Source organism: Eptesicus fuscus, chromosome 18 (genome assembly GCF_027574615.1).
Source record: "Eptesicus fuscus isolate TK198812 chromosome 18, DD_ASM_mEF_20220401, whole genome shotgun sequence".
Lineage (NCBI taxonomy): Eukaryota > Metazoa > Chordata > Mammalia > Chiroptera > Vespertilionidae > Eptesicus > Eptesicus fuscus.
The window spans coordinates 4,436,005-4,463,172 of record NC_072490.1 but is presented as its reverse complement, the minus strand read 5'-3'; the positions used below and the strand labels follow the sequence as shown (position 1 = coordinate 4,463,172).

The 27,168-nt window shown below is 45.6% G+C and overlaps 1 protein-coding gene across 1 annotated transcript in view; it reads left to right on the top strand.

Annotated features, from left to right (window-relative positions):
- Window positions 1–27,168, top strand: part of CNTN6 (contactin 6) — a 90,707-nt gene that overhangs the window by 53,289 nt on the left and 10,250 nt on the right. The window contains exons 9-16 of the mRNA XM_008154998.3: window positions 6,981–7,108; window positions 20,237–20,412; window positions 20,763–20,880; window positions 21,708–21,866; window positions 21,965–22,114; window positions 23,128–23,198; window positions 25,303–25,537; window positions 25,867–25,982. Coding sequence (XP_008153220.3) covers window positions 6,981–7,108; window positions 20,237–20,412; window positions 20,763–20,880; window positions 21,708–21,866; window positions 21,965–22,114; window positions 23,128–23,198; window positions 25,303–25,537; window positions 25,867–25,982 — 1,153 coding nt within the window. The remainder of the gene's footprint in view (window positions 1–6,980; window positions 7,109–20,236; window positions 20,413–20,762; window positions 20,881–21,707; window positions 21,867–21,964; window positions 22,115–23,127; window positions 23,199–25,302; window positions 25,538–25,866; window positions 25,983–27,168) is intronic.

The following is a 27,168-nucleotide window of genomic DNA, read 5'->3' as shown; positions in this document are numbered from 1 at the left end:
GTGGTGGTTTTTTGAACTTTCAAAAACCAAATTCAAAATACAAGGCGGCATAATGATTCCGTAGAAAGAGCACAGACTCAGGATTCGAAGACTGAATCCCGGCTGTGGTTACCTTAGTATTAAACCCCCAGAATATGTTTTATTGATGTGGAAAAACAACTGATCTTTATGTTGGGAGGGGGGGTACTGTGGATTGTAGAATTTATCTTCTGGGACCCATTCAATCATCTCCCTTGAGATAGCAGGTCCTTTTTACTCTCTCTCTCTACCTCTTTCTCCCTTTTTTGGTCTCTTTTTCTGGGTTATCTCTCTCTCTTTTTTTTTTTTTATTACTCTGGTCTTCTAAAGAATAACAACGTAGGTTTTCATTAAGCCATTGATTACATCTTTACATTTGCCCTGGCCAGGGGTGTGCAATATTTTGTGTGTCTAATTGCGAATAGAGCCATTTAAAGTCATTGACATTAAGGAGAACCTTTATTTTTATTTACATGAGCAAGCTTGGTATTTACTTGTTTGTAGGTCATGTCTGTTATTGCTTGTAGCTTGTTAAAATAAGGAATTTTTAACAGATAACCTATTAAATGAAACTGATATTTGCATAGATGTTTCACATTAACTATGATAATCAGGTGCTGAAATTATTAAAAATATAATATCAATATTTGATCTAAAATGGATTCCAGTGGGACATTTTACCTAAAATCTAAGTCGTGCAGAGTTAAAATTCACACACACTTTTCTACTTCTTATCTAACTAATTTTAGTTCAATTTATTTTACATTTTCTACAAATCAGTAAAATTAGACAGTCAATTAAAATTTCATGGTCCAGAGTATTATCTTTAGACAAAACTGGAAGCAATACTCTAGTTAATAATCTAACTATAAAAATAGCACTATTGCTCTAGTTTCAGGAATAAGAAATTTTAATTGCCCAATGTCCTAATTTTTTGTAGTTTAAGAAATTTAGCTATTGCTAGTCTTCCATATCCTCAAACTTCATGATGGCCTGTGTTGATACAAATGAAAAATGAGAGCCTTCTCATTTTCTAGTTCCACAGTGGAGTCTACATAGATAGCTCTACTTTCTATAGGTAGACAAAGTACATACTGGATAGGTATATGATTAGTTGTTGCAATAAAATGGATGATGTGAATGCTCATCCTATCTAATAAAAAGGGAATATGCTAATTTCCCATCATGCCCTCACAAAGATGGTGGCGCCCCAGCCAATAAGGAGGGAATATGCTAATTGACTGTCACACCCTCAAAGATGGCGGCGCCCACAGCCACAAGATGGTGGCGCCCAGTCCCCTCAACCCCGCAGGGGTGGCAGGTGCATGGCATGGCCGCTCCGCATGTCTGCCTCTGGAGTCCCCCAGTCCCCTCAGCCCCCCAGCCGCCCAGGGCCGGCCTGAGGCACAGGCAAGCCTCAGATGGCGGCTGCCCAGTGCCCAGGGCTGTCCGAGGCTCAAGTAACCAGGGCCAGCCAAGGCTTGTGCTGCCGGCAGTGGCAGCAGCAGAGGTGTGATGGGGGCATCGCCTTCCCCTGATCACTGGGTCACCTCCCGCTCCTGAGGGCTCTCAGACTGTGAGAAGGGAAGTCCTGGCTGAGGGACCAGCCCTCCAGTGCATGAATTTTCATGCACTGGGCCTCTAGTGTCTATTATATTTATGAAGTTTAAATGAATGGATATCACATGCAACCCAGCAAAGCAAGAGTGAAAAGATTTCCTATTGGTCTTCAGGTAGTTCCTTAGAACAACACAAATCTGACACCTGGTCCAGGTGAGTGTCCTGAGAGTTCACTTAAGGTCATCTGTCTTCCTGATGCTTCATCCCCACAGCTCCTCAAGCAGGCAACAGTGTAAGTCAGGCAAATGGGCAGGGCCACAATTTTGTTCTCGGGGTCTGTCCCTCACATTTCCGACCGGGGGAGATTGCAGGGTTGTATGTTCAGTCATGCCATGGAGCCTGCTTTCAACTCCTTGGTTAACATTGACATGTATATGCATGTTGGTGGCTCCGTTTTCCACATGTTCTATTTTCTAATGCCACTGTGAAATCTCCCAGGGTCACCTGACTGTCAGACACAGCTTATATTTCTGAATTTTTACCTTTTTATGCTCAGAATGCAGTTAAAGGAATAGTGTGGTCCCTCACCATACTCACTATTAATTTTCTGTTGTTAAATGGTTATAATACATCTGCACATGTAAATGTCTTGAAATTCTAATATTTACGTAACATTTTAAATGCAAGTGCCTTAATTTGTGATTTAGTCATCTAAATAGAATACTAAGCTTTGGTAATTTGGGGAAATTTTTGTTCTATTCCATTGTGTAAACAATTGAACTATGCTAATTAAGTGGATATTTGAGAAGAAAGACCGGAGAGAAAGGGTATGCTCATTGAGCTGTGGAATGATTATAGAGGAAGAATTGTGGAAGAAACACATACCTTGTAAGGCAGGTATCAGCTCAGAGAGGCCAAAACTAAGACAGTCCAGGGGCTGATCAGCATGAGCGAATTAAAGCCACAGATGTCCTACAGGGTCCAGTCAGATGCAGGGCTTGAACACACCAGGCATGGGTAAGAACCAGGCGAGAGTGAGAAACTCTAGTCTGTGACATGCAGGAAACAAAGGCAAAATATTAGTTTCAGGAAAGAATAAGAATAAAATTAATCACTGGCACCTAATTAATTCAGTTCTCATAACCACCTTAGTACCATTCCCAAAATAAAAATGAGAGCACTGTGGATGGTGAAGTTAAATGCCAAGTACACAGAGACAAAGTTGCATGTATTCAACAACTGGTCTTTGGAACATACCTTTCAGGTCCCTCTGTTCAAACCAAACTGTGACCCAGAACTCCCTCCTTTCCTTGTTGCTTCTGTTCATGTACTTGGGAAAGTGCTTTGATTCTTTAGCAGGACCAGAAACCAGTTCATCAAAAACTGAGTGAGGGACTGCTAACTAGGAATCAGACTGAGTACTAGGCATGTAAACAGCTTATAGCATTCACTCCCCATTACTCTGTGACACAGATAATATGAACATTTCTAGGTTATAGAAAGAACAGAACAAAACTCCAGAAAAAAAGACTAAACAAAATGGAGACAAGCAATCTATCAGATGGAAAGTTCAAAACACTGGTTATAAAAATGCTCAATAAACTTAGGGGAAGAGTAAATGAACTTCGTGAGAACATCAACAACGAGAAAGGAAACATAAAAAAGGAAGTAGAAAACATAAAAAAGAACCAGTTAGAAATGAAGAACACATTATAGGGATTCAACAGCGGTGTAGATGAATCAGAGGATCGGATCAGTGATTTGAAAAAATAAAGAAGCAGAAAACACCCAAATCAGAACAATAAAAAGAAAAAAAAATCCCCCTGTCCCCCAAATGAAGACAGTATAAGGAGCCTCTCAGACAACTTTGAGCATACCAACATTTGTATCATGGGGATGCTAGAAGGAGAACAGAGAGCAAGAAATTGAAAAACTATGTGAATAAAAAAAAAAAATGAAAGAAAACTTCCCTAACCTGGCAAAGGAAATGGACATAAAAGCCCAGGAAGTTCAAAGAGTCCCCAACAAGATGAACCCAAAGAGACCCACAGCAAGACACATCAGAAATGAAATGGCAGAGGTTAAAAATAAAGAGAGAATCTTAAAAGCAGCAAGAGAAAAGCAGTTAGTTATCTACAAGGGAACTCCCCATAAGACTGTCAGTTGATTTCTCAACAGAAACTTTGCAGGCCAGAGGGGAATGGCATGAAATATTCAAAGTGATAAAAAGCAAGGACCTACAACCAAGATTACTCTACCCAGCAAAGCTATCACTTAGAATCAAAGGACAGATAAATAGCTTCCCAGACAATAAAAATTAAGTTCATCACCACCAAACATTATAAGAAATGTTAAATGGCAATAAATACATATCTACCAACAATTATTTTAAATGCAAATGGGTTAAATGCTCTAGTCAAAACACATAGGGCAACTGAATGGATAACAATACAAGATCTTTATATATATTGCCTATAAGAGACTCACTTCAGATCGAAATTATTATACAAATGTTCAGTTTTATCACCAGAATATTTTCCCCTGTTTTTCAGGTAACCAAGCTTATCTGTAATTGTAGCTGCATATTGTTTCTAAATGCCAGAGAAGCTTGTATAAAATAAAGATAGAATATTTTGATAAATTATATTAATAAGTCCTTTTCAAACCTTAGATACTATTAAAAATATCTTCTAAATATCCTAAAAAAGAATAGAAAAACCTGTCTTTATTTTTCTCTATGAAAGTTACCAAAACCATTAATTAACATGTTTCAGTTTTTTTTTAACGTTTAATTTTTACACATGCATTCATTATTTCTTATCTGAAAATGGCAATTGCTTTGTTCAATTTGATCTCAGTTGGATTTTTAAAAATCATTTCTGCTAAGCCAGATATGATATGTGACAGAACTGGAAATTCTCACTTTTCTTTAATTTTTTGTTTAATTATTATGCTTAAAAGTAGGGCTATGATTAAGTCATTTGATTCTATCTACTAGTATATTGTCACAGATTAAGTTTTATTATTATATTTTAAAATCTATTATTAATTTAAAAACATTAAATGATAAATTGAAATATTTTAGTTTAGAAGTAAATATCTGGCTTCTATATCCTTGGTCACTAGGGAGATTGATTGTTTAATCATCTATTTTTTAAGTAAATTATAAATCAGTTTGGTTACTTTCATAAATTATTTAAATCTAACTTTTTTATTCTTATATACATTTTTGCATGCTGATCATATGAAAACAAGATGGCTTCTTACTTAGAAATAAAGATAATCTTTATAAACTGAAGTTCGATTCATAATGAATTGATCCTTGCTTCTCATATTTTATTGTGCATACCAGTCACTGGTTATCTTGATAAAATGCAAATTCTGATTCATATTCTGAGATTCAAACACATAAGACTCTAGGACATCTAATGGTAATTCAGCAGCAACTCTGGAGGGTCATAGTTAACATGCAGAATTAGTTTACTGCGAGTAAGGTGAGGTGATTCTAGAAAGAGCATGCATTCCAGAGATAATCAGAGATGGCCTTCCATCCCTTCTCTAACACGCATTCACTATTTAGTTGTAGACGGATTTTAAATGTTTTGTCAGTCTGCCTTCTCTGGTGTCAGTATTTCAGACACCACTAGGCTCTTGAAAAACTGTGATTAAGAGTCCAAAAGAAATAAACAGTTTCAATGATGACAATTTTAATTCAATTTAACAAACATTATTGAACAAATGCTAGGAGCCTGCAAAGGGTGATTATGAAACTGCTGTTAACATGACTTGTTCCTTTCTGAAAGTTAAGGAAAAAAAATTATATGATATATAAACATTGGCATAACCAGTTGGGAAATTTGTCTGATGGCCTTTAGATATATTTTTTTATTCATTTAAAATGTTTTATTAGCCAAAATTTAATGTTTTTATGTTGCTCAACATTCTTAGTTATTCCTAAATTTTGGCGGTAGATCATGCACCCACATGCTTCTCACTTTGCCGTCTTCTAATTAAATCAGAGAAATTGTATTTGGCCAGATGTGTGCTGCATAGTATAATAGCGTTGTTACTGTGTCAATAATTGTAGGATTCAATTGTTGATGCAAATTGGGACCAAGAAACTAGACATTTCAGAAATTAAATAAGATATCTAATGTCTGCTGTTGGGGAGTATTCCAAGATAATGACTTAGGAACAATCTGACTATGTACCATGAACTATCCTAAACCCAGATGTGGTCCCTTCCACTAACCTGAGGACAGAAAGCAGAACCTGTCACTAGTAATAAACCCAATAGCAGCAGCTGGTTTTATAAAAGTTATAGTTGGCTGATATTTGCTGTGTTTCAAATCGGGTCATTAATTGTATTAGTTACATTGCATGTAATACACATACTAGAAACAATGATATGTTTGCAATGAAACAAATATTGTTTTGTTAATGTTAATGGATGTGACATGCATACCAACCCTCTTACCTTTCTTGCCTTCAAAACTATTGGCATTAAAATCTGTTTACATAGTCCTGGCCGGTGGTGCAGTTGGTTGGAGCATCATTCTGTACACCTAAAGGTTGCGGGTTTGATCCTGGGCCTGGGAGTGTACAGGAGGCAACAGATCCATGTTTTTCTCTCTCTTTTTCTCCCTTCCTCTCTCTCTAAAACATATTCTCAGGTGAGGACTAAAAAAAAATAAAAAGAACCAACCAATGAATGCATAAATAAGTGGGACAAACTAATGTTTCTTTCTCCCCTCCTCTCTCTCTCTCTCTAAAATCAACCAAAAGAGAGAATGAAAGAAAGGGAAGAAGAAAGGAAGAAACTAATTTCAGAGTTTCCCCTATTACAACAATCTGATGTTTGCTTTTGAGTATTTCTGAGTTTCAGCGAAGACATAATAAGAATCACTTTATGAACGATTGGGACTTCTTAAACAGCTACCCTTCCATTGTGACTGTCTGATTATATGCATTCTAGGAACATTAAGTTGGGTCTGATCTATGAAGCCTTCATCTTTCCACTCCACTAGGCCACATAACCAGTGGAGGTGGGGTGGGGTCTTCCAGCACAGAACCCTGTGGGTGGCCCTAAGGCAGAGCGCTGGCAAACTGTGTCACGGTGGAGCACCCTGGTGGCTGGTGGCTGGAAGTGATGAATTAGAGCAGGTTTACAAAGCCAGCGAACTGGCTTCTGTTTCACGAAGCATCACCTCTGTGTCAGGTCAAAAGCAATGGCATTTATTCCGGTGCGCGGAGGCCAGCAGGCCTACAGTGAGGATGCGGTACCGGGAGGCGAGTGCTGCCAGCACCACGCGGGTTAGGAAAGTGTTGGATGGATGGACGTGAGCGGTGAGGACGCCCGTTGTAGAGAGCCCGCTCCCATCAACCCCATCTTTTCTCTCCAGAGTGTTTGTCTTGGAGGACGGCAGCCTGAAGATCCAGAATGCCAGTAGGTCGGATGCCGGGCCCTACACCTGCGTGGCCACGAACCCATTCGGGGTGGCAAGGAGTACGGGAGGCCTCGTGGTGAAAGGTACGTGGTCCCTGGCTGTGCGGGCAGACTGGAGATGCATGCGCACACGCGGCCTCGGTCGTGTCAAACCCACGTCCCATTGTGTATGGGTGACGTTTGATTTCACGATTTATTGAGTTGTGTCCCATGTTCATTAATAACGTGCTCTCTGCCAGTGGCAGGCCATGGCCGAGGGGAGCTTGCTGGCAGTGGAACTGCTCTCAGTGGGTAATGAGAGTTAAATCCTGCACCTAAATATCTGAATTTCCACAGATGCCTCAGTGCAAGGGGGGGAGGGGAAGAGACATTTTGATCAAGTCAATGGATACTATTTCTCTTGGTTAAATGTCCTTCAGAAACACATTTTGTAGGAAAGTTTTACCTGCACGTGAGGCTGCTTGGTGCATGGCCAGTTCAGTTATTTCTCTAACCCTGTAGTTAACTAGTGAAACGCAGGCTCTCTGGCATACACCTTAAGGAGCAGGTTTTTCAAAGGGGAGACAATTAAAATATCGGTGTCGGTGCAGGTCGCTGTTGTGTCCCATCTCGGTAAACAGACACACTCACACAGTCCATTCTTCAGCCTCCATCCTGGCGTCACTCCAAACGCACCCCGTCCATCGCCCAGGGACACAATTAGGGAAGAAGTGTCTCCTCCCCGACTTTGCCATTCCACTGTGTTGAGCCTCAGCTATAAAACCAGCATGTTTACTGGGATCATGTCGCTGTCATGGTTCCGCCGCCTCCCGGATGATAAAAATGACGGTCTTGATAAAGCAGTTTGAGCAGCTAATTAAGCCCAAATGATTAAACTCAGCCATTGGTGCTTTATCATCATTTTTATTAAGAATAGATGTAGAAAGGAATTAGCTGCTACACTCCAGCTATCCTTTAAGCTGCCTACAGAAACACCAGCAGGGGTTCTGCCCACATTGCCTCACACACTGTGCCTTTGTCTGAGACACTCGGGAAGTGTTGCTGGTGTCCACCAGGGGGCGCGATCTGAGGACTTCACTTCATTGATGTATTGTCTTAAGGTTTCTAAGACAGAAGTGGACAGTGTTTCAAGGAGTGTCTTTAGCTACGTTAATAAAAGGTGGTTTCTCCAGCCAATGTCTGGTAGTGTCCCTGGGCTGAGAAGTGTTAAGTGCTCTCCATTGGAAAAAATAACATGTTCATTAAGGGGAAAACAAGACTTATTGCCTCATTCAAATTAAGAAGGAACCCGGCCGGCATGGCTCAGTGGTTGAGTGTACACCTATGAACCAGGAGGTCAGGGTTCAATTCCCGGTCACAGCACATGCTCTGGCTGTGGGCTCGATTCCCAGTGTGGGGTGTACAGGAGGCAGCCGATCAATGATTCTCTCAGCATTGATGTTTCTCCCTCTCCCTTTCTCTCTGAAATCTATCTATCTATCTATCTATCTATCTATCTATCAATCATCTATCTATCTATCTATCTATCTATGTGTGTGTGTGTATATATATATATAAATTTACAAGAGCTCAGGGCTTGGTTCATTTCCAGCAGCAGGTTGAACCTAGGGAGGGTAAGAAGTCACTGCAGCTCACCTTCCCAGGATGAGTAATCCAGGGGGAGTCGCACAGGAAGGATGAAGGATGGGGGACGGCAGCCAAAGAAATGTCATTTCTCTGCGTTTCAGTGAAATACGGGGGGTGGGTGGAGGTGGGGGAGCTGGACCAATGGTTTTGCTGCTAAAATGCAATGCTGGGGATCTGTTCACTCCAGAGATTGAGAAAAACAGCTCCTGGGTAGACTGAGCCAATGAAGTTTCTCTTCCTCAGATGTTTCTCGGGCCTTCGGCATCATGATGCTGGCGGGGAGTCATTAACGGGAGGAAGAGAAAGGAGAACACTCACTAATGGAAAAACTTGGGGGCAGCAGGCCTGTGCTTGGTTCTGAGGCAGAAGTGGGTGTTTCAGATGAGCCATGTGGCCAGGCTTCTGCCGAGGAGGTTCTCAGCTCTTAGGATGGAGACAGTGATCTTCACTAGGGCTGCCCCACAAACTCCACCAAATTCCCAAGGACTCCTCTTTCTCTGTGAGAAAAGAGCTAAACAGGATTGCTCAGTGGGGAAAAACAACTGACTCATTTTTTGCTTATTTTTGGTGTTTCTCCCTGGGGCTGTGGAAACAAATGATCCAAAAACAAATGATCCAAGTCGGCATTCCTGGTCCCCTTAATCTTCTCCACTCTTTCTTCTTCTGGAAATATTTTCTTCTTCCAACAAACTAACAGTTCTCTTATTTATTAGGTCAGTGATTTTTCCTCTCTCTTTTCCTTCCTCTAGTAGAGAAGCAGGAGGAAGGCAGGGATGGTCCTGGGGACTGTATGTGTCCAATAAATATTGATGGATGGAGTGCAAGAGTCCCACTTCCCACCCCTTCCTTCACATAATTTCTTTGCTCTGGAATCGGAAAGATTTCAATGTTTCAGAGTTTAAGCTTCTTAGAATACTTTGCAATACAGGGCATCAAGCCCTGGCCAGTCGATCAGTTGGTTGGAGTATCATCCCATAATCCAAAAGATCATGGGGTTCGATTCCCAGTCAGGGCACCTACATAGGTTGCAGGTTCAGTCCCCACCCAGTCGGGATGTGTATAGGAGGCAACTGATTGATGTTTCTCTCCCCCCATCTCTCCCTTCTTCTTTCTCTCTCAAATCAGTAAACATATCTTTGGGATATGAGAATAGAAAAAAAAAAAAAAAAGGAAGAAAAGTCTCTTATTGTCATATCCTCTTAATGAGACTCCTACCTGTAATTCCCTTTCATGTTAGAATGTTGAAGGTATCACTGCCAAAGAATTATTACTTTACAACCTACAAATGTGAAATTTTAATCTGAGAAAGAATTATAATAGTACACATTGGTGCAACCATTTTCTTGACTATTAAGAGTGTAGTCAACTGGTTGTTTGTTAAAATGGTTTAGTGTGTGTGCATGTGTGTGTGTGTGTGTTCTCATCTAGAATGTCCATCTGATTGTCATTACACAGTCAACTATAATTATGTTTCTCAAACCAAATCATCACATAGTGACCTACAGGGTGGTAAGGAGCAAATGAGAAATTTTAGCAAAGCTGACAAAACAATCATCTCTCTTTGAATTTCTTTATCAGCCTCAGTCATGCAAGACATGTTGTTAGATAGCTTGTAAGAAGATAATAGTTACAAGAGGGAGATGCTCTCCAGCTTAGTTTTGAGCTGATAAGGCTTATCTGTGTTTAGAGGGTTTGGAAGTTGTCTGAGCTGCATATCTGAGATTTCTGTTTCCCTGATGCACGGGAGGAGGCCATTTCCACCCAGACATCAGAGCTTCGTTAGCACCAGCCTTCCCGGGGCATGGAAGGCAGGGGGCGGAACAGAGAGGTGTGGAAGGCAGGGGGCGTGGAACATGGAGGTGTGGAAGGCAGGGGGCGTGGAACAGGGAGGTGTGGAAGGCAGGGGGCGTGGAACATGGAGGTGTGGAAGGCAGGGGGCGTGGAACATGGAGGTGTGGAAGGCAGGGGGCGTGGAACAGGGAGGTGTGGAAGGCAGGGGGCGTGGAACATGGAGGTGTGGAAGGCAGGGGGCGTGGAACATGGAGGTGTGGAAGGCAGGGGGCGTGGAACAGGGAGGTGTGGAAGGCAGGGGGCGTGGAACATGGAGGTGTGGAAGGCAGGGGGCGTGGAACAGGGAGGTGTGGAAGGCAGGGGGCGTGGAACAGGGAGGTGTGGAAGGCAGGGGGCGTGGAACAGGGAGGTGTGGAAGGCAGGGGGCGTGGAACAGGGAGGTGTGGAAGGCAGGGGGCGTGGAACAGGGAGGTGTGGAAGGCAGGGGGCGTGGAACATGGAGGTGTGGAAGGCAGGGGGCGTGGAACATGGAGGTGTGGAAGGCAGGGGGCGTGGAACAGGGAGGTGTGGAAGGCAGGGGGCGTGGAACATGGAGGTGTGGAAGGCAGGGGGCGTGGAACATGGAGGTGTGGAAGGCAGGGGGCGTGGAACAGGGAGGTGTGGAAGGCAGGGGGCGTGGAACATGGAGGTGTGGAAGGCAGGGGGCGTGGAACATGGAGGTGTGGAAGGCAGGGGGCGTGGAACAGGGAGGTGTGGAAGGCAGGGGGCGTGGAACAGGGAGGTGTGGAAGGCAGGGGGCGGAACAGAGAGGTGTGGAAGGCAGGAGGCTGAACAGGGAGGTGTGGAAGGCAGGGGGCGGAACAGGGAGGTGTGGAAGGCAGGGGGCGGAACAGGGAGGTGTGGAAGGCAGGAGGCGGAACAGGGAGGTGTGGAAGGCAGGGGGCGGAACAGAGAGGTGTGGAAGGCAGGAGGCGGAACAGGGAGGTGTGGAAGGCAGGGGGCGGAACAGAGAGGTGTGGAAGGCAGGAGGCGGAACAGGGAGGTGTGGAAGGCAGGGCGTGGAACAGGGAGGTGTGGAAGGCAGGGGGCGGAACAGGGAGGTGTGGAAGGCAGGGGGCGTGGAACAGGGAGGTGTGGAAGGCAGGGGGCGTGGAACAGGGAGGTGTGGAAGGCAGGGGGCGTGGAACAGGGAGGTGTGGAAGGCAGGGGGCGGAACAGGGAGGTGTGGAAGGCAGGGCGTGGAACAGGGAGGTGTGGGAGACAGGGCGTGGAACACAGTGACATGGAACACAGGGACGTGTTCCACAGCACACACAGGGCGTCAGAGGGGAGGGAGCTTGGTGTTCTTGACCTGGCAAACTTGGATTGGAACTACGGGGCGACACACACTGAGAGTCTGTGAAGACCACACGAGGGGGGAATTATTCGATCTGGCATTTGGAAAATTATTAAAAGCAGAGGAACAGCAGGCTGTGAAACGGCCTTGTTTGCAGGCAACATTTTTCCTTCCCCCACCGGAGAAGTTGGGGATGTTCAATTATAGGCCTCATTGCCTCAGCATTATTTTCAACGGAGACGTCGGAACTTGGAAAAGCATATCTAATGTGCGAATTAAGTTTATTGCTGTTCGTTTAGTTGTTTATTCTTTGTGCTAGAGTCCTTCTGACGCCGGCTAGGCCGGCTGTCCACGCTCGGCGGCAGCATGAGCCTGGCACTAACGGGGGTCTCCGTTACGGAGAGAAACTCCAAGGTGGGTGGCAAGTGCGGCTTAAGGGCCGGAGTGTGAGGTCCAGCTCCAAGGAGAAGCGGCTTCGAGTCCATCACAAGGACAATTTCGTGGAAATGACAAGAATTCACCCGCCAAGTTATGGATGGAGACAGCTTCCAGAGAAGTCTCCCAGCGCTGAAGTCACCGGCCCTGAAAAGGCTGAATTCTCCACCCAATTCCCTGCCCAGCCCACTCTCAGGGGTTTCTCCTCTGTGGATTTCATACACAGTCTGGCAGTGCCTACTTGACATGAAATACCAGCTCTCCACTTCCTAGTTTTATTAAAAGCAGATGGGTGACTGCTAGGCTTAGGGGCAACCACTTTGTGAGGCATAAAAACATCAAATCATTGGGAGGTACACCTGAAACGAATATAACCAATTTAAGATTGTAGACCAACTATACTTAGATTTTAAAAAAACAAACTTAAAAATAAACAATTTAAAGAACAAAATAACAATTTAGCCAGCTGCCCATTTAGTGCCCGCGGTGAAGGTGTCTGAAGGACACGTGCCCTGTCCGCAGTCCCCTCCGGAGCCTGCACCCCTCCCTGCGGAGCACTGGTGGGGTTGGAAGAAACACTCAGGCTCCTGTGTTAGTGCAATTCTGTTTCTATTTTTTAAAATACATATTTCTATTGATTTCAGAGAGAGGAATAGAATCATCAATGATAAGAGAAATATCATTGGTCGGCTGCCTCCTGCACGCCTCCCACTGGGGATGGAGCCGAAACCCAGACATGTGCCCTGACCGGGAATCAAACCAGTGACCTCCTGGTTCATAGGTAGACGCTCAACCACTGATCCACACCGGCTGGGCGAGATTCCAATTCTGCAGGGCAAAGTGGCCCTTTATTCTCCGGGGCGGTTTAGGAGGAATGTGTGTCATGGTTTCAGTCTGGATCCTGAAAACTCAGGAGGCAGGTGGCAGGTTCTTTCAGGCCCGAAGAAGAATGGGGTCGGGGAGGGAAAAATCATCCCATGAGTGAAACTCGCCTGGGGTCTCCTCTTCTGGCTTTTATGATCTCATTTTGTCTCCCCTCACCCCCACGCAAACTCAGAAGAAAGCGTCCTTTGCCTACTGTGTCCTGCACCGGGGACAAAAGAGTTTCCTCACTCCATCTGCTGCCGAACCAGAGACTCCTTCAGCCCAGGTGTTGTGACAGCCTGTCTGAGCGCACGCGTTCTCTTTATCAGAAATCTAAAGCGGATGCCGCAAATAGTCATCGCCTGTTGTGTGTGAACAGCCTAGAAATGAGGAGCTGGCGTGTCGGCTTCATTAGCAGATCCCCAGCGCGGCCCGTCTTCCTCAGACGCCAGGCCCTGTTTTGATCGTTGGTTAACACGGGAGATCTGCGTCGACATGTCACACGACGACGCGCAGGGAACGGTGTCATGTTCCCTCGCAGGATCCCGAAACATGTTTTCTCACTCAGATGCCTTGCCTTTTGAACAATTGCCTTCTCTCGCCAGGTTCTTCGTTTGTTTCTTTTGCTCTGGGGTTCTTGGTCTTTATATATATATATATATTTATTGATTTCAAAGCGGAAGGAAGAGGGAGATAGAAACAATGATGAGAGAGAATCATTGATTGGCTGCCTCCCACTCAGCCCCCACAACCCAGGCATGTGCCCCTGACCGAAATCGAACCTGGGACCCTTCAGTCTGCAGGCCAACCGGCACTCCATCCACTGAGCCACACCGCTAGGGCGGTTTTGGTCTTTGAATGTGTGTTCTAAATCACTGAACCCTGCAGTGGAGAGTGAATGGGTAAACTGGAGAATATTGAGCATGATGACCTTGTCATTGAACTGAATTCTACTTGGCCTCCAGGTGGAGTGGGCACCAGGTGCTGCAGGTGGGTCTAACCTGCGAAAGAGAAGATAATCTAGCACGTGGCTGAGGGATACAGCACATCCTGGCCCCGTGGTCGGCAAAGTGTGGCTTGCAAGCCACATGCGGCTCTTTGGCCCCTTGAGTGTGGCTCTTCCACAAAATACCACGGTCTGGGCGAGTCTATTTTGAAGAAGTGGTGTTAGAAGAAGTTTAAGTTTAAAAAATGTGGCTCTCAAAAGAAATTTCAATCGTTGTCCTGTTGATATTTGGCTCTGTTGACTAATGAGTTTGCCGACCACTGTCCTGGCCTCATGCGAGTATCTGTACAAAGAGGGAAAGTATATTAAATAAAGATTAGCGACCTCTCTGGGGCGCGCTTGCTAGAGGGACTGAGTCTGCGTCTCCATTCACCAATTTGCTCGCCTGTTTGCCTTCTCCGTGCAGTGTATTTCCGAGTCTTCGCTCCAATGTCCTGTGTTTGCTTTCCCCAGTTAGTCATTTTCCTGTTTGGTTTGTTGGCTTAGTTTTCTATGGACTTAACATGAACTCTCTCCTCAAACCGATCTCACTGTGTCCCCTCCATATCAACCTGCCCTCCTGGGTGGGGGAGCCCATGGCCCACACACCAGGCTTCTCTTTCTTGATGTAAACACTTCATTTGGTAGAATGCATCTTCCCGTGGATTTCTGAGAAAGAATTTGAGAGAGATGCACGTTTTTTGAGAGTCTTCAAGTCAGCACACGTCTGTATGCCATGCTTACCGGTGCTGGCTGGTTTAGTGGAGATAGAACTCCAGGCTGGGGTCATTAGTCTTCAGGCGTTTGCAGCTGTCACTCAGCTTGGAAGCCGGGCCGTCCGGGCTCCTGGCCCATGGTGTGCACCATTGCTGGGTCCCCCTGCACAGTCTGTTCTGCTCCAGTGACGGGCCGAGGGGCCCCGCGGCAAGTTTGCTTGGTGCTCTGTCACCTGGGGTCGCATCTTTCTTGGTCCTGGACTCTCTTCCTGAATACCTTAATCATTGACTCCATTTCTGTTTGAGATATACTATTTAAAAGTGAGATTTCCTAAATTGCACTCAAGATTATGTTGTCTGTCTGTGCATAGCTATGTATCTGTGTGTGTAATTTATTGTATTTCATGTATTTAGATACATATACAGTACAGACATCAATATAGGTTATAGATAGATGACAGAGAGAGAGGTATTTCTCTTTCCTGTGTACATTTTATAGCTTCCTGCTCTGCCTTCTGGGTGATTTTCTTAACTGTATCTTTCAGACATTCTATTTAATTTTGCTTTTGCTACTTTTTAAAAAATTTCAGTGTTCTCTTATTTTTCCACTCTCTTTATATAATTTCTTGCTGTTCTGTTTCTTTCTCAGGAAATATTGCTGATAGTTTTTTGTTTGTACTTTATTTTTCTTGTAGTCTCTGTTGTCCCACACTGCTTTCTTCTTTTTTTTGTTTTGTTTTGTTTTAATCCCTATTTTTATTAAGGGAGGCACAAAGATACTTTGTGAACCTTAGTTGTTTGCTCATGTGAATAGTTGGGGTGCTAAAATCTCACGAAAAGTCTGAACAAGTGTGGGGGTTTATTGACCTATTGGGCTTCACGCTAAGATAATAGGACCAGGATAGTTCCTTGGGAAATTCTTAAGGACACTGTCTTTAGGCCTTTATTCTTAGGCTCATCAGATCCTTAGGATAACTGTTCCCCCTCCCCCACAGCCCCAGTTTCCTTCCTGAAGAGCGAAGGACCAGCAGCCAGCACCCTCGGGGCTGAGGGAGGTTCCAGACATGAATCTCTGCCTCTGACCCACGTCACCCTCATGTCCTCCCCCAGCTGCTTCAATTATCCGTGCAAGCTGTTCCCCAACCCCCCACTAATACGTGGCCTAGATTTTCCCAGCCCCACACACAATCTGTCCTTAAACATTAATGAGGGGGAAACTTCTCTCCCGACAGTTGAAGCAGCTTTATCGCAACAACATCACATCAGTGATCAGCCACAAATGCTGCTAACGTGTTTCTATAATCAATAAAAATAAAAGAATGAAGGAACCGTGAGCATAACCATGGTGTTGGCAGCATGTGGGACCGCCCTCAGGAGAAAAGAAAAGCACAGGCGGGGAAGCCCAAGCTCCCAGTGGTTTGTTCATCCACAATTCGGCCGGTTTCTAAGTTGTATGAATCAGAAATACCAGCAAACAAATAGAAACAGGAAACACCTAAGCAGAAGCGTTGGTTGTCACGCAGCGCAAGGAAGACAAAAATTGGGGCTCAGAACAAGCCAATAGAATGAGGCCTGCTGACTACTCAACGGTGAACTGAGGCACCTGAAGGGCTGCATCCTGGCAATAAAAACAGAACAAAACCGGCTAGGACCTACCATGACTGCCTATCAGACTCCATTGAAATCAGTGCCCGCCTGGATTCAGCTCTTTTTCAGCTGCCCCTTCAAAAAAGTCAATCTACTTGGGAAACATAACAAAATAAAGATGTTTACATTCCGACCCACGGGGCCTGGCGTTCAATAAAATGTTACCTGGAGTAGCTGGAGCAGGAATAAATGGTGGGACCAGAGAGAAATCCGACAGCAGCAACAGCTGATAGAAATATAGATGTTATCAGAGAAGGGTTTTTCAAAAACAATTGTGATGAATATGGTCAAAAAATAGATGAGATGATGAAGAATTTAAGAAGAGAAACGCACCCTGGCTGGTTCCTTTCAGTGGTTAGAGCGTTGATCCATGCTTCCAGGGTTCTCATGTTCAATTCCTGGTCAAGGGCATGTACCTGGTTTGCAGGTTCTATGCCCAGCCTCTATCTGGTCGAGTGTGAAAGGCAACCAATCAATCACTCTCTCTCACATCAATGCTTCTGTCTCTCTTCCCCCCTCCTCCCTCCCTTCCACTCTTTGAAAATCAGTGGAAAAAATCCTCAGGTGAGGATTAGTGGGAAAAGGAAAAGGAGGAAGAGGAGGAAGAAGAGGAGGAGGAAGAGGAGGAGGAAGAAGAGGAAAAGGAGGAAGAGGAGGAGGAAAAGAGAAATGCCATCTATTACAAATCAATTTGAAGTTCAAGAACTGAAAAATACAAAAGGTGAAATTAAGAAAAATAGAGTGATTTAATGCAAGGTTAGACACAGCAGACAAGAAGATCACTAAATGGGAGGATTGTGAATAGATAATATCCAGACCACAACATGGAGCAAGAATAGACCCTAAGGAATGTGTGGGACGTGGTGATTGAATCTGAAACAGGTGAAATGGCAGTTCCTCCAGGTGTGGCGATGTAGGAGCGAAAGCAAGGCATCAGCACTACTGGAAGCAATATTTTCCATAATTAAAAAATAAACTGAAAAGGACAGCAGGCATCCTACTCAGGAAACTGTATAAGCCCCAGTGAGGATACATACAAAGGGGAGTTTAAATAAGCACATAGTAGTGAAACCAAAGGAAAGACAATTCATTCTGATACAAAGATGCATTATTTTCAAAAGGACAACAATAAGTCTGAAAGTGGAAGTAGCAGCAGTAATAAAGGAGTCCAGGAGAAAGTGGAATGGCCTTTTCAAAGAGCTGAAAAACAATACCAGTGAGAATTCTATTCCCAGCAAAAGTATCCTCCCATAGGAAGACAAAATAAAAATGCTTTCTCTCTCACACACACACACACACACACACACACACACACACACACAGAAAATCTGTCACTTTCAAATATACACTAAAATGCTAATGCTGTTCATACGTTTAGAAGGAATATTATCCCGGAGTGAAATATATACTAAATGGAAGAAATTGAGAGTGGTGTGAAGGGTTAATATTTTTTATAGGTAGGACAATTTGAGATCTGAAGAATCAGGAAGGGGACCAAATTCTAAAAGTATGTATTTCTAGTCTTCACAAGTTAACTCATGAGAGAAGAGATTGGGGAATGTTGTCACCTGTCTGAAGTGCTATTTATACACTCGTTGCCTTTCTATTGGTATCTTAGCAACATTTTCTACAATGTCAGAGACAAATGAAGGCGGAACCACAGGTCTGAACCGAGGGAGAAAGGTACAGTGATTTTTCTTCTGCATTTCTCCATCTTTTGAGGGGAGTTGATAACTTCAGAGACACCTGAGCCGTCATTATTCTGAACAGTGACACTGAAAGATTGTCACTCACAGATGGAGGTTTCAACTGAGCTGTAGGTACAAAAGAAACAAACAAAAATAGCATGTCCTGCATGGCCAGGAAAGACCAATTACACAGTGGATTGGCATCCCCTGGCTTCTGAAAATATCGTGAGGGATCCTGATGTGTGCTCAAGTGTGTTTGGCCATTAGTACAGGCACAAGCTCACCTGTGTTTAAAGAAATCAGGCTACACAATTCTGACAGGAGTTTTGGAATAATTAGTTTGCCTGTCTCCTGGGGTGCTCTGGACATACCAGACTCTATTAATGGCGCGGGTCTGAGTAAACAGTAAAGCTGTTCTTGGAAGGTGGCGTCTATTTTATGAAACCTTCCCTTATTCTTCTTGAGAATAGGATGGTTAGATCAAGTCGCTTTTATGTGATTTTCATCTCACAGAAATAGGTGGAAAATAATAACTATTAAAATTCTGTCACTTTATGAACTCTTCATGAATGTTGTCATTTGTATTTTGGATAATCTTCTAAAAGTGATCAGTCCTCATCACTTTATTTATTTATTTATTTATTTATTTATTTTTTATTTATTTTAGAGAGAGAGAGGATGGGAGAGGGAGAGAAACATTGATCAAAGAGAAACATCATCTATCTGCTGCCTCCTGCACGCCCCCTACTGGGGATCGAGCCCACAAACTGGGCATGTGCCCTGACTGGGAATGGTTCCTGGGTGGATGCTCAACCACTGGGCCGTCCTCATCACTTTAAAAGCTGAATGGGAAAGGTGTCCTTCTATTCTGAATAATAAATATTTACTCCACCCCCCCCCCCATCATTTTCTTTCTGTCTTTCTTTTGTTGCTACTGAAAATTAACACAGAAAAGTCGAGAAAATAGTATAAGGAACTTCCAGATACCCATCAGAAAGGTAGACAGCCACCAACTTAGGTCCAAATTTGTAGCATCATTGATTGTCTTTCTGCTGCTAAGACCCACTCTCCCTCCTGTTCCCTGGGCAGTGCACGGTGCACTTCGAGTTCTGGCTGGAGTGGGCGTGGCCGTGGAGGGAACTCTTGTAGCCAGAAATGATCTGTCACTCGGAGTCTCTAAATCAGAGAAATGGCAGGAACGGGAGCCTGGCTGGGACACGGCAGACTCCTCCTTTGACACTTTGGTCAGTGGAACAGGTATTGACATTGGGGCCAGTATTTCTAGAGGGAAGATTGGTAATGATTGATGTATGATTCTAACGTTGCAAATCTGGATAACAAGGGACGTTTCCCATTGCATCTTCAGTGAAAATGGAACATTATTATCACAATGGTGTCTGAAGTAGAATCTGTTCTGTTCACACTCACAAGTGTAGACGTCTGACTATACAGCTCTCTAAAATACTGTTGTTAGGATCTCAGGGACATAGTTCGAGTCATTGTACATGGGAGCACCACAGACCCCTCGGAGCTGGAGCCGCTGTGTGACTGTAATGTTGTGGCTGGAATTGCAGGGATAAAACGGTGTGGTGCCTCCTCCGGGTACGAAATGCTGTCTTGAGAAGTCCACAGTGTTTGTTTTTCCTGTAAGCTGTTTTCATATAAACTATGAATAAAACGGTATTTAGCCAGGCCAGTGTTGCTCAGTGGTTGAGCATCGACCTATGAACCAGGAGGCCACCGTTCCATTCCTGATCAGGGCACATGCCCAGGTTGTGACTTCATCCCCAGTGTGGGACATGCAGGAGGCGGCCGATCAATGATTCTCTCTCATCATTACTGTTTCTCTCTCCCTCTCCCTTCCTCTCTGAAATCAATAAAAATATATTTTGAAAAAACAAACTTAAAAGCTGTGTATTCAATTTTATTACATGATTACTAAATAAGCTAAGCTGGTTAATGCAAAGACATTAAAAAGGGGGTGGAATTTTTCATCTTGAAAAGAGCAAACTCCAAGTTGTATGTGTAAGATTTCAAACAATTGCAAAGCCACTCAGAGGATGTCTCATAGGCACATGCCAGTACCTGCTGAGCTTTCATGGGAACAGTGTTCTTTCTCCACAGAGCGGACCGTTATCACGGAGCCACCTGCCCCAATGGACGTCACGGTGGGCGAGAGCATCGTCCTGACCTGCCAGGTGTCCCATGACCCCTCCATGGAGGTCGCATTTGTTTGGTCTTTCAATGGACACATCATAGACTTAAAAAAGGATGCGGCTCACTTCGAAAGGATTGGAGGAGTAAGTTGCTGACAATTCTAAGTGCTTAATAAATTGACTCAAGCCTTTTCCGTGAATTAACGTCTTTTGTTGTGACTCTCCCAGTATTTATTTGCGCGGTAATCACTGTCTCTTTATGAAGCTGCATCTGTGTGTGTTTTGTTTTGTTTTATGTCTTTCACGGACTTGCTTGCATTCTAGAGACAATTATGAGAAAGGACACAGTCACAGGGATCAGAAGAGAAACGAGTGATACTAGTGTATCTCCTAATTTCACTGCGGCCACGTCCTGGATGTTGATGCAGCTGTGAAATCTTAGGACCTGCTGGGCCTATTTATGTTTTTACCCCCTCTTCCCTTTCTGCCTGCAGGGATCTGTGGGAGACTTGATGATAAGGAATATCCAGTTAAGTCACTCAGGGAGATATCTCTGCGCGGTGACGACAGCCCTGGAGAACTTGTTGGCTATGGCTGAAATCATCGTCAGAGGTGCGTGACATACATGAGCACGTTGTCTAGTCACAGCGAGAAATGTTCATCTGTGAATGGCAAGTCCTTGATTAGCCACAGCATGATAAAGAAGTGAGATAAATAGGAAAGATTTTTAAAATATATTTTTATTAATTTCAGAGAGGAAGGGAGAGGGGGAGATAGAAACATCAATGATGAGAGAATCATTGATCGGGTGCCTCCTGCACACCCCCTACTGGGGACTGAGCACACAACTTGGGCATGTGCCCTGACCAGGAATGGAACCGTGACCTCCTGGTTCCTAGGTCAATGCTCAACCACTGAACCACACCAACTGGATGGAATTATTTCTAAATCCCAAGACCCCAGGGTCTGGGTGGTATGACACTGGATGTTGAACTGAGTAGGTTTTACCTGTTCCTAAGGAATGGTCAGACTCGCCCGCCCGGTCAGCCCCTTGGACTCGGCAGGCCCTCTGTCTGTACTAAACCGTCTCGCAAAGTGGGGCCCAAGCCTGAGTTCCCAACTTCTGCCCGAGAGCTGCGTTCACTTGAGGGAGCTTTTGAGAGGAGCGGCCCCGAGAGGCTCTCACCATTTGAGATTAGCTTCTTATCGGAGGATATTCCCCACCCCATGGCTGGCATTTCCTAATCTTCAAAGGAAGCATTTCAAGCTAATCTCTCAGTGTGTAAACGGAATTAATAGGGCTTTATCTAATGTGCTAAAATATATTAGGTTCCATCTTTTGTAAGTATAGCAGAAAAAAAAAAAAGCAACGATCCCTTATCCCAAATTGACTCATTTCATCATTTCCAATAAGGTCACCATAAAACCTGTGTTTGAAGGCCCCCCAGGTCCCCCCGAGGAGGTGAGGGTGGAACACATTTCCAGCACCACGTCCCAGCTCAGCTGGCGGCCTGGCTCGGACAATAACAGCCCCATCCAGATATTCACCGTCCAGGCGCGGACGCCGTTTTCTGTGGGGTGGCAGGCCGTCTCCACGGGTAAGTGCCTCACAGGTTTTGGATAATTTGGCAAAACCAGTGGTGTGTTGTTCGATGGATCGATGGATCGTTTTTACCCAGTGTCCCCTTTGTTTTAGTTCCAGAGATTCTCAACGGTCAGACATACAACGCGACCGTGGTGGGCCTGATTCCCTGGGTGGAGTACGAGTTTCGCGTCCTGGCTGGGAACAGCATCGGGATTGGAGAGCCGAGCAAAGCATCCGAACTGCTGAGAACCAAAGCATCCGGTAAGAAATCAATGGCTTCTCAAACCCTGGGAGACCCTTGAGGGCACAGTTCTTACAGAACACTGCACACCGTGCAGCATCCCTGTCCCAACCAGAGACAGAGAGCCAGCCTCGCCCCCGTGGTCACGGGCACAGAGCACATGCATTTTCTCCCCAAGGGTGCGTGCGCCCAATGGGAGATGGTGATGGTGTGGCCGACAGGTCAGAAGGGAGTTTTTCTGAAGCTGCCTTCCCGTCTCTGATACTTTCAAACCCCCAGAGAATCTGCAGAGTCGTAGATGCAGGTGGGTTTCTGCCTGTCGCATGAGAAGCTTGTCCAGCCGTTATGCATCCTCGCAGATTTGGGGTGCTTCTGTCATTTCAGGGAAAAGGATTTTTAAATCATTTCTGCGTGTAAAAGTCAAACTCCATCCTGATTACGCACCAGAATACTCACACACTCACCACGGTTATCAGTGGCACTTAGGGGGCGACAAGTTTGAGGCAGCCTCGGTCTGTTCTGTACCTGGCGACTTGTGACTCAGACACGGGGTTATAAAACAGCAATTCCTTTAATTATAAATTCCTTTAAGAATTTATTTTTAAACGTTCAAACATCCTGATGTCGACCAAACAGAAAAACGACTTTCGTGTGTTTATGAAGAAGAAAGGGGACTAATTAATATCTGGCTGGGAAACGTGTTCCCGGCACAGCTGCATAATCAGGCAGTAAATCACCGTGTCACTCTCCTCATCCGAATGGAACATCGTCTTGCCAATTAGCGGATGATGCATAATAATGTCAGATACATGATGTTACTCGCCTGTTAATTAATCCTGGAGCCGGGGTGCTCCTGTCTCCGACACCAGGCTGTCCCCTCCGAAGCTTGGGTCTGAGTAAACATCATTTGTGTTCATTAAGGATGCGGGCTCCCTCCCAGCTGCCTGGAGGGCCTGAGAGGTGAGACCCTGGCACCAACCCTCCTGAGGTAGACGTGCACCCCTAACCGTGGCCACGTTTCTCTCCTTTTCAGTCCCCATCGTGGCTCCAACCAACATCCAGGGAGGAGGAGGAAGCCGGTCGGAACTCGTAGTTACCTGGGAGGTAATTTTCTGTCCAGCTGAGTTATTTGGAAGGAAAACGATGTAGCTGGCCAGGAAGAACACCGAAAAACAAGCTGGGCCCATACAAACACTCGGCAGGAGAGACTCCTGATGTAGCGAGGGGCTGCAGACACCTCAGTCCTGCTAAAGGGAGAGGGTGTGACTAAGCGAGCACAGTTCTCTTCCAAATGCAAGGAAGGGGCCGGCAGCGTGCTCATCAGCATCTGATGCTGGACGTGACTATGCACTGTTCCGTCTGTGAGTTAGACTCAGACAAGCAGCAGTTTCCTCTGCTTTCAACGCTCCAGACTGTCCCTCCCACACATAGATGGAAGCTTAGCAGGCAGGGTAGCTTGTATGTCATTCTTCTTAAGTATGAATGTATAGGCTCCTTTTGCACTGATTAAAATTCACTCTGGCTTTTTAAAAAATATATTTTTATTGATATCAGAGAGGGAGAGGGAGAGGTAGAGGGAGAGGAAGAGAGAGGGAGAGGGAGATGGAGAGGGAGAGGGAGAGAGAGGGGAGGGAGAGGGAGAGGGAAGAGAGAGGGAGAGGGAGAGAGGAATAGAAACATCAATGATGGGGGAGACCCACTGATCTGCTGCCTCCTGCACGCTCCACAATGGAGATCAAGTTTGCAACCCTGGCATGTTGCCCTGACTGGGAATTAACCATGACTTCCTGGTTCATAGGTCGATGCTCAACCACTGAGCCATGCCAGCTCGGGTGTGTCCTTTCTCTTTAAATGCAAGATTCCACAAACCAAGGCATACAGGCCGGATCTGCTTGCTCCCTGTTTTCATAAACGAATTCCCACCACCGTACCCATTCTCGTCGTGTTACATATGACTGCTTTCACGCTGCTGGGAGAGACCATATGGCCCCTGATGCTTAAAATATTTACTACTTGGCCCTTTACAGAAAAAGTTTGCGGTGAAAATGAAAGTCATTTCCTCTGTGTGTGTTTTTCTTGGGATATCGGATATGCAGAATCTTGCAGGAGCTCCATTCATGGATTCATGAATGCAGTTCCCCACTTATATTCATCCTGGCATCACCGAGCCCAACCCTGCTGGTGCCCAGGCCTCTGAGGAATGTGTGCATTTAGGAGGAGTCTGAGCGGCAGAAGGAAGGCATGGAGTGACTTTCAGTTCGAAGAACACCAACTTAGTTCAAACAGCAGGGGTACAAACATCCTGATGTTGTGAATTTTCAAAAGGTCTGGGTGCTTGGGCAGGGATGGCACCTCATGTCAGGTCTGAGCTGTGGGTTGAAAAAGAACTTGGGGAGAGAGACCGTGTCAGGCCTAAGTCACTGCTGCTGTGGGGGAAGTCACAGTCCCTGGTTTTTCAAATTCACTCTGAATTCAACCAGAATCCCCCATTGTGACTGATGCCAGCTTGGCTGGCTCCCCCAGATTGCTGCTCAGGAAGTAACGTCGAGATACAATCCCCTGAAATGAACACCCTCCCGGTCGCCTCCAGAGCCAAATAATGTGGGGTTTGTGCCTTTTGCTTTGCTTCCAATAACCTAGACATGCTCTCTAATTTGGCGACGTGGTAACCACTAATTACTTTTTAAACAATATCGTTATCCATGTCTTACCCTCATTTATACTTCCTAATACATCCAGGTGTGAGCTGCTGGTGGGAATGTCTCCTATAAAATATGACTATAAGCCTGGCTGGCGTGGCTCTGTGGTTGAGCGTTGACCTATGAACCAGGAGGTCATGGTTGAATTCCCAGTCAGGGCACAGCCCGGGTTGCAGGCTCGATCCCCAGTGTGGGGCGTGCAGGAGGCAGCCGATCCATAATTCCCTCTCATCATTGATATTTCTCTCTCTCCCCCTCTCCCTTCCTCCCTGACATCAATAAAAAGAAATTACAGGCCCATAGCCAGCGGTGTGGCTCTGTTGCTTGAGCCTCCTCCCATGAGCATGAGCATCTTTTCATTGGGACCATTTTCCCAACCGGCATTCCAAATGGCAGTAGTCTGATTTTTCACTGCTTCATGAACCAGGGGGAATGTCTGTGTTTGGTAAACACGCTAAGAGCTCCATACACTAACTGCAAACACTCAGTGGTGGTCACTTCTGCCCAAGCCCATCCCGGAGGAACTGCAGAGCGGCGGGGAGTTTGGCTACGTGGTCATGCTGCGGCCCGTGGGCTCGGCCACCTGGACCAAGGAGAGAGTCCCGTCCGTGGAGGCATCGAGATTCGTGTACAGAAACGAAAGCGTCACCCCGCTGTCTCCCTTCGAGGTCAAAGTGGGCGTGTACAACAGCGAGGGGGAAGGGGCCCTGAGCACCGTGTCCATCATCTACTCCGGGGAGGACGGTAAGTGGGGCCCAGCACTGGGTGGTCCTCTGAGGCTCCAGGGGCATTTGTTTTTAATATGTTTTTATTGGTTTTTAGAGAGGGAGGGAGGGAGAGAGAAACATCAATGATGGGAGAGAATCATTGATGGGCTGCCTCCTGCACGCCCCACACTGGGGTTTAAACCCAAAACCCAGCATGTGCTTTGACTTGGAATTGAACCAGGACCTCCTGGTTCATAGGTCGATGCTCAACCACTGAGCCACACAGGCCAGGCCCTGGGTATATTTTATGTCCCTGTTCCAAAGAACCATTTGACTAATGATGCTGTGTCTTCCTCCGGATGGCAGAGCCTCAGCTGGCCCCACGGGGAACCTCTGCCCAGAGTTTCTCTGCTTCTGAGATGGAGGTTTCATGGACGGCCATCGCCTGGAACAGAATCACGGGCCGCGTGCTGGGCTATGAGGTGAGCCACTGAGGTCCCCTCTCCTCTGCACACTCCAGGTTCCCAGGGCCAGTCTGCTGCTCCGTAACAGCAGTGGTTGTCCAAAGCGTTAGGGGTGGTGGTGTCCGGGGCCACCATCTCTCCATCAAGCACATCAGTCAAGGGTAGCACTTAAAAGGTGATACAAGGTGACCTCACTGATTATTTCTACTGGGTTTCCAGGGAGAGGGAACCTCTAATCCCCCCTCCCCATCTTAAACCTTAGAAGGATTTCAAGGGGACGCCCATTCTGAGCCAGAACACGGCTTGAAAAGAAGGTCATCTTGCCCGGCCAGCGTGGCTCAGTGGTTGAGCATCTTACCTATGAACCAGGAGGTCATGGTTCGATTCCCGGTCAGGGCACATGCGTGGATTACGGGCTCGATCACCAGTGGGGGGCGTGCAGGAGGCAGCTGATCCATGATTCTCTCTCATCATGGTTCTTTCTATTACTCTCTTCCTCTCCCTTCCTCTCTAAAAGCAATACAAATATTTTTTTTTTTAAAAAAAAGGTCATCTTGGTGAAGATAGTGAAGTGAGAAGAAAAACCCTAGCTTCTCCTCATTCATAAATATCGCCTATGTAGAGTGAGGCCAATCACTTCTTTAGTGTGAACCTTCGTTTCTACAGAGAAATAAGACTCATTCCTCAGTGACACAGGCTATTTTGGAGCTGGAATAAAAGAGTAATTCTAAACCTCCTTCGCTGTGCCTCACACTGCACTCTGTTTCTTTTCACACGAAGGAAGCCTCTGGTCCAAACCTAAAGGTGTACCCCCGGGGCAGGTGTCTCACCCCTCCAGGCCCGGAGAGCCTCACCTCCACCTCGGAGCCCAGCCCCATTCCCTTCCCTGGGCTCATCCCCGTCTCCCTTCTCTGGGATCCTCTCATCGTGCCCCACGTGGTCTTTCTTCACATCCTCAGAGCACTGATTCCTGTACCACTTCCTGCAAACAGTCCTCGGCTCTCTTTTCACACACGCAGGGTGTTCCCCCAAAATGCCTACTCACTTTGAATAATGGCAGAGGCACTGTGTGTACTTCAACTGCATTTTCACACTATCAGTGGCATTTGAGGATGAATTTCCTTTGTTCAAAGCTTAGTCTGGCTGAAAAGGAAGAAACAGCAATTGAGCTACCAGCTGTTCAAGTGTGCACACGTGTTTTGGG